The following is a 7,597-nucleotide window of genomic DNA, read 5'->3' as shown; positions in this document are numbered from 1 at the left end:
ACATAAGGAGTTTAATTCCTGAATGTACTAAGGCAAAAGAATACATGGCAGCAATTGAACAACAGTTTGTAAGTTCCGATAAAGCATTGGCTAGCACCCTAATGACCAAATTATCATCAATGAAGCATATGGGTAATAAAGGGGTTCATGAACATATTATGGAAATGAGAGATATAGCTACCCAAATGAACTCATTGGAGTTCACTTTTTTAGAGACATTCCTTGTCCAATTTATACTCAACTCCCTACCTGTTGAATATGGGCCATTCAAGATTTCTTATAACACACATAAGGAAAAATGGTCAGTTAATGAATTGCTTATCATGTGTGTTCAAGAGGAGGGGAGATTGAATCAGGAGAAGCTAGAAAGTGCTCACTTAGCGACTCATAGAAAGGGACATATCAAAAAGGGTGTGTAATTTAAGAAGAAAGGGAATGCATCAACTAGCAAAGTTGACGATAAGGGTACCATCAAGTGCTTCTTCTGCAAAAAGAAAGGGCACATGAAAAAAGAAATGCCCTAAGTATAAGGCTTGGCTACTTAAAAAGGGTAATCTCTTTTTCTTTGTGTGTTATAAATCAAATGTAGTTAATACATTTAATGACGCTTGGTGGATTGATTCTGATTCTACAATTCACATTGCCAATACCATGCAGGGTTCAATCAACCTAAGGAGACCGACGAAAAGTGAACGTTTTATCTATTCGGAAAACAAGATGAGTTCATATGTGGAGGCGGTTGGAACCTACAGACTTACCTCACCATCTGGCTCTACATTAGAACTTGAAAGAACTTTTTATATTCCAACTTTTTCTAAAAATTTGATTTCTATTTCGAAACTTGTTGGATTTGGTTTTAGTTTTAATTTCTTTAATACTTCTTTAAGTATTGTAAAAGATTCTGTTGTTATTGGTAATGGTATTTTGGTTGATGGTTTATATAAATTAGATTTATACCCTGATATTGATCATAACCATTTAACCTTGCATGAAAATATTGGCATCAAGCGTAAGGCTAAAACAGAGAAATCTTCTTCATTATGGCACAGGAGATTATGACATATCTCCTTACAAAGAATTAAAAGATTAGTAAATGATGGAGTACTTGATACTCTTGATTTTTCTGATATTGGTATTTGTGTGGACTGCATAAAGGGTAAGCAGACTAACGAAACCAATAAGGGTGCCAGAAGGAGTTCTCAAGTTTTAGAGATCATACACACTGATATATGTGGACCTTTTTAAATTTCATGTTTCAATGGTCAAAAATATTTTGTTACCTTTATTGACGATTGTACACGTTTTATGTATCTTTACCTTCTAAATGATAAAAGTGAAGCACTTGATACTTTTAAATCATATAAGGTGGAGGTAGAGAAACAAAGGGAAAAACAAATCAAGATAATGCGATCGGATAGAGGATGAGAATATTATGGTAGATATACAGAACAAGGACAAAGACCAGGTCCATTTACAAAATCCCTTATGGAGAATGGCATTATAGCATAATATTCGATGCCAGGCACACCAGAACAAAATGGTGTAGCAGAAAGAAAGAATCGAACGCTAATGGACATGGTAAGAAGTATGATTAGTAATTCTTCTCTCCCTTTATCTCTATGGAGTGAGGCCTTAAAAACCGTTGTGTATATCTTAAACAAGGTTCCAACTAAATCGATTCCAAAAACACCCTTTGAGTTATGGAATGGTTGGAAACCAAGTTTAGGACACTTACACATATGGGGTTATCCAGTTAAGGTCAAGGTGTGCAATCCTATAGAGAAAAAGTTGGACTTAAAGACAATAAGTGAGTTTTTTATTGGCTATGCAGAAAAGTCCAAGGGGTTCAAGTTTTATTGTCCTTCGCATAAACCCATTATTGTTGAGGCGAGAAATGCTAGGTTTCTTGAGGATGTTGACATTAGTGGGAGTGAACAACCTCAAAATTTAATTTTTGAGGAAACATGGGATTTGGTTGTTAGACCTGTGACTGAAGAACCTTTACCTGTACTTCAAGACATTTCTCTAGATGTTATTATGAAAGAACAGGTAAATCAAGAAGTTCCTACTCACGAGAATCCTATTGTCAATGAACCTATTCCAAATGAACAGATAGAGTTAAGAAGGTCCTCAAGAGAAAGAAAATCTGCAATCCCCTCTAATTATGTCGTATATCTACAAGAAATTGACCATGATATTGGAATTGATAAAGACCCAATTACGTTTTCACAAGCCATGAGTGGAGAAAATTCAAGGTTATGGTATGATGCCATGTTAGAGGAACTAGACTCTATGGCTAAAAATCAAGTCTAGGATTTGGTTTAATTGCCAGAAGGGGCTAATGCAGTTGGCTATAAATAGGTTTATAAGACTAAAAGAGACCCAAAAGGCAAGATTGAATGATATAAGGCCAGACTTGTAGCCAAAGGGTATACCCAAAGGGAAGGCATTGATTATCATGATACGTTTTCTCCCGTTTCTACAAAGGATTCCCTTCGTATTATCATGACATTTGTAGCTCATTTTGATTTAGAGTTACATCAAATGGATGTGAAAACGGCATTTCTTAATGGGGACTTGAATGATGAGGTATACATGAAACAACCTGAAGGTTTTCATTCAGATAAAGAAAATAATATGGTTTGCAAACTCAAGAAATCCATATATGGGTTGAAACAAGTTTCACGTCAGTGGTATTACAAATTTCATGATGTTATCTCTTCTTTTGGGTTTAAAGAGAACATCGTTGATCAATGTATATACCTTAAGGTTAGTAGGAGTAAATTCATTCTTTTGATCCTATATGTGGATGATATTTTGCTTGCCAGTAGCGACTTAGGGTTGCTACATGAAGTTAAAGAATTTCTTTTTAGAAATTTTGATATGAAAGATATAGGTGAAACATCCTATGTCATTGGCATAGAAATTTATAGGGATAGATCTGAAGGATTGATTAGATTATCCCAAAAGGCCTATATCAATAAAGTTTTAGAGAGATTTCGAATGTTGGGTTGTGCTTTAAGTGTTGCTTCTATTGTCAAGGGTGATAAATTCAGTCTAAATCAGTGCCCAAGAAATGATTTGGAAAGGGAAGAGATGGAAGTCATTCCTTATGCATCTGCAGTAGGATGTCTAATGTATGTGCAAGTATGCACTAGACCAGACATTGCATTTGTAGTAGGAATGTTAGGCAGATATCAAAGTAATCCAGGAATGGATCATTGGCGAGCTGCAAAGAAAGTGATGTGATATCTACAAGGGACAAAAGATTACATGCTGACATACAAAAGATTAGATCTTTTGGAAGTGGTTGGATATTCTGATTCTGATTTTGGAGGATGCATTGACTCTAGAAAGTCAACATCAGGATATGTATTCCTATTTGCAGGATGAGCTATCTCGTGGAAAAGCTTAAAACAGAAATCAATCACTCCCTCTACTATGAAGGAGGAGAACGTAGCATGTCATGAGGCTACAGGACATGCCTTATGGTTACAGAATTTAATCCAGGTCTTAAAATTGTGGATTCCATCTCTAAGCCATTGAGAATCTATTGTGATAATTCCGCTGCAGTTCGTTTCTGTAACAACAAGTGGGAGTTCAAATAGGTGGATTGACATAAAGTTCCTTATTGTTAAAGAAAAAGTTCAGAATCATCAAGTGTTAGTAGATTACATAGGAACAAGGTCAATGGTCGCAGATTCTATGACAAAGGGTTGCCACCCAAATTGTATAAGGAACATATAGGACATATGGGTCTTATTGATATGTCTTGTGTTTGATTTACTGAGACGCTTTAAAGTTTGCAATTGCATTTATGTTCTGATGATTCTTAATTTTTTATTTTTCATTTTTTAAGGGAATATACATAAAGTTTATAAATGACAAATTATCCTTTTGGATAATAAAGTAGGACCTTAGAATGGGCTTATGGGAGCTTATTCATACAAATAGTCCATTGGGACAATAAAATTGACTTCCTTGAATAGTTTTTGAAATAATTATTTATAAAGTACAACTACATAAAGATGTTTATCTAAAGAAAGACAGTGATATAATGATACATGGAAGGTAGTACTCATTTGTATAGTGTAATTTCCGCCATGATTTTATACACTGAAATTCTATAGATAAAAATTTTTAGTTCTCAAACCCATAAGGGTAATGAATATGTTAATATTGGCCAAGTGGGAGAATGTTGGACACGTTTATATATTAAATGTGGTGTGGCTTATATTCTCACACTATTCTAACCACTTACACTAACACAAAGTTACCGGGAAGTTACAACTACGTGGTTTTTGGAAGTTACTGTGGTTTTATAATAACTGCCATTTTGAATCAAAATAGAAAAGAGGGCTTGTATGATGGATTACTACTTCTCGATTTTTTATTTGTTACAGAATCCTATAGAGGTTCCATGGCTAACAAGTACAGTTTGTGTTGTCTCCATCAAGTACACGCATCAAGACTTGTATAGGCGTGAACATCATTAGGATTTCCAAATTTGTTTTGTACGCATTAACCAAACTGATTTCATGGCTGGAGGTAATGCGATCTCTTTGGACTTGATAGTTCTTTCAATTCCGTGAACTCTTAAAAATGTGTTTTTTTTTAAGTGACAATTTGGAGTAAACAGCTGTTGTAAGGATTAGTTTTAGTATTTCACGGAATAAAGAAAAAATTTGCATGTTCTCTGGAAATTAACACGAAGTCATTTCTTATTCATGTAAAATTCAAAATACAAAGACAAGGAAAACAGGTGACTTCATTAGATTGAATTCAATGTAGAGGAATGTATTATATAGGTCATTTAAACAAGTTCAGCAGCGACTATCCTGGAGGACTCGCGTTCAACTGCCTTTTTGAGGAAGCTGTCTTCTTCCAGGACCATTTGGACGGGCAAGAATCCTAGCCCGTTTGCCATGGCGAGCATCATCTGCTTTGTCTCGGCCTTGAACTCCTCAAAATCCACCGATCCATTCGAGTCGTGATCGAACTGCACGAAGAGAGAAGTGTACACGCGGGAGAGCTCATCTTGTTCGGTCTTAACATCAATACCGAAGTGGGTCTCGAACACCCTGAGACTCTGCAGCTCCTTCAACAACTCTGCATAGGAGAGGAGGCCGTCATGGTCTGTGTCAAGGCAGGTGAAGCGGTCATGGATTGAACCGTTGAATGCTTCTTCATCTTCCACAAAACTAACAATGTTGGCACCATCTAACACTTCTACACTCATTTTCTTTAATCTGCTTCTCACCTGAGGCTTATATGATGATCAAAAGGAAGCTTAGTGGTTTTGTGCTTATATATATATATAGTTATGGTGGTTATGACTTTAGTTGTGCACTCCAAATGCATATATATAAGCTATTTGAAACACTAATACCATTACTTTTCAGCCTGTGTTTGACCCTGCCATAGTTTTCTGAAATGGGTATAAAACAAGGTAAGGGGATGATCCACAGAAACAAATATCAGAGAGCCTAAAATAATTACTCCGTATATACTAGACTTGTTATAAAGTCATTAGCATTAGAAGTTGACTAGACAAAACCATTAAATTCGTAATAATTAAACGAGACAACTGATCCAATAGCCTCAATACAACGCGTGATGGGCTCACCGTTGTCATGGTTTCTAGTCAAGGACAAGAGGACCCATAGATTATTGTTATGGATAATTTAAAAAAAATAAAATTAGCGTTTTGAAGGTCTAAATTAAGTCAAATTCTAGTTGTTTAAATTAATGGAGTTGTTTTTTTAAGCGCTGGGTATGGAAGTTGAGATTATCTTTTAATTCTCAAACTGCCCTTCTATATTGTTGCAAAATGACCCAACTACCCATCTATACCACAACTCCATAATCAAAGCCATTTCAACAGACAACGACCTGTTCTAAGGAAATTCATCACGTCGCCTTTTGCCGGGTCACGCGGATTGAATTCTCAAACTCCATAAAAATCCCTCTAATGGCTTTACCTAATCTTCTCCAAATTGCCATCGCTTCATTTCTGAGAACCAAACAGTACTGATCTGAAAACAGAACTTCGATTTCAGGCATCAAATCCCTAAGTACCGAATCCCAAACAGTACTGATTTGCAGATCAGGGTTCAGTCATTTTCCTAAGATCCCCTTTCATTAAAAGGGACAGCGCATACGACCCACAAAGCAAAGAGTCAAGGGGTTCACGCAATAACGAGAATGAATTGATAGCAAGCAAAGAGAGCTTGAAGAAGTGAGCAAGTGGGCCCAAATATCCATCCCCATTCATTGTCTTCCTAAAATGCTTCTCAAACTGGGTAGAAATCCCCCTCAAAAGAATTTTCTCCTTTACGGTATGAGGCGCAGGTTACGAATGGCGGAGCAATTCGTCGACCGCGTGGAGGGAGGAGGAGGCGTCGGCGGAATCGGACCAGATGGAGAGGGTTTAAGAGATAAAAGACAGAGACTTGAGGGTCTGTTACGTCAACGTGTTGATCCACCGGCCAGGCGGCGACGGACTTCTCAGCGGCCACGAATGGCGGTGAGCAATTCGTCGACCGCGTCAAGGAAGGAGGAGGCGTCGGCTGAGTCGGACCAGGGGAAGGTTTTAGAGAGAGAGAGGAGAGAGAGACTTGAGGGTCTGCTGGGCAGTTTAGGAATAAAAACATAATTTACAGTAAAATTTCATATCCCATTTGAGAAAACTCCATTAATTTGAAAAATTAGAATTTCCCTCCATCATTGTACATTAATTATGTTTTTTAAACCTGCTTAAATTTATTTTTCAGTACATTTGTTCTAAATTTTAATATATATATTTTATACGTTTAAATCTAAAATAAATGTATTAAAATCTAAATCACATAAAACGGGAGTGAAAGGGAAGAAGCGTGAAAGCAGCATACTTGTTAAGAAAGAATGCGTGACTTAGGTTAAAATATATATTTTTAATTAGGGTTAATTACAGTGACACCTCCTCTGATTTGCCCTATTGACAATTAGATGAAACTTGGCCATTTTTTAGACAATTACACCTCTTTAGATTGCTAAAGTTAACATTGACAACCCCTGACAATGTTAATGGACCTTTACACCCTTTGATTTGTGAATTGATGTATTTGAATTCTAAAATTACTACTTTAACCTTTATATATTCATAGATAAATATATATACACACACAGATAGACAAATACATATACTGGCCAATAATTGATTAGCATTTAAAATGTGAATCAATCTCCATAAAAAATCACCTGGCAAAAATATATACATACATACTTCTTGCAATAAGAGAATTAAATGGGGGCATTATATGCGGGACTTAGATTTTTTAAGTTAAATATTTTCTAAGTTATACTGAATTGGCTATAGATTTGACATGTGACATTTAAAATCTATCTAATACTCGTGTTAAACCATGTCAACTAATTCAAATAAAATTTAAAAACTACATTGCTTTGAGATAAGAAAAATTTACCAAGGTTTTAAAACTGCACCGTATTGAATTCACATTACTCTAATAATGTTTAACATCGTTCTCTCTCCCTCATCTTTTCAAAAAAAAATCCTTCCTCTCTCTCCTCTTTATTCCTATCTTAAATAAGTTTGTTC

The 7,597-nt window shown here is 35.8% G+C and overlaps 1 protein-coding gene across 1 annotated transcript; it reads right to left on the bottom strand.

The window, feature by feature from the left end:
* Positions 1-4,731: 4,731 nt before the first annotated feature.
* Positions 4,732-5,458, bottom strand: LOC132298774 (uncharacterized). The gene has a single exon (XM_059795136.1). The coding sequence runs from the start codon at positions 5,237-5,239 to the stop codon at positions 4,814-4,816; it is 426 nt and encodes a 141-aa protein (XP_059651119.1). The 5' UTR covers positions 5,240-5,458; the 3' UTR covers positions 4,732-4,813.
* Positions 5,459-7,597: the final 2,139 nt, after the last annotated feature.

The sequence above is a fragment of the Cornus florida genome, unplaced genomic scaffold, assembly GCF_030987335.1.
Source record: "Cornus florida cultivar Cherokee Brave unplaced genomic scaffold, ASM3098733v1 CherokeeBrave_3.0.0_Hap2_Chr03, whole genome shotgun sequence".
In the NCBI taxonomy this organism is placed as follows: domain Eukaryota; kingdom Viridiplantae; phylum Streptophyta; class Magnoliopsida; order Cornales; family Cornaceae; genus Cornus; species Cornus florida.
This window is presented reverse-complemented; position numbering and strand designations above follow the sequence as displayed.

Bases quoted from the DNA above. Each gene is read 5' to 3' on its own strand.
- LOC132298774 (XM_059795136.1), bottom strand. From the start codon at position 5,239: ATGAGTGTAGAAGTGTTAGATGGTGCCAACATTGTTAGTTTTGTGGAA.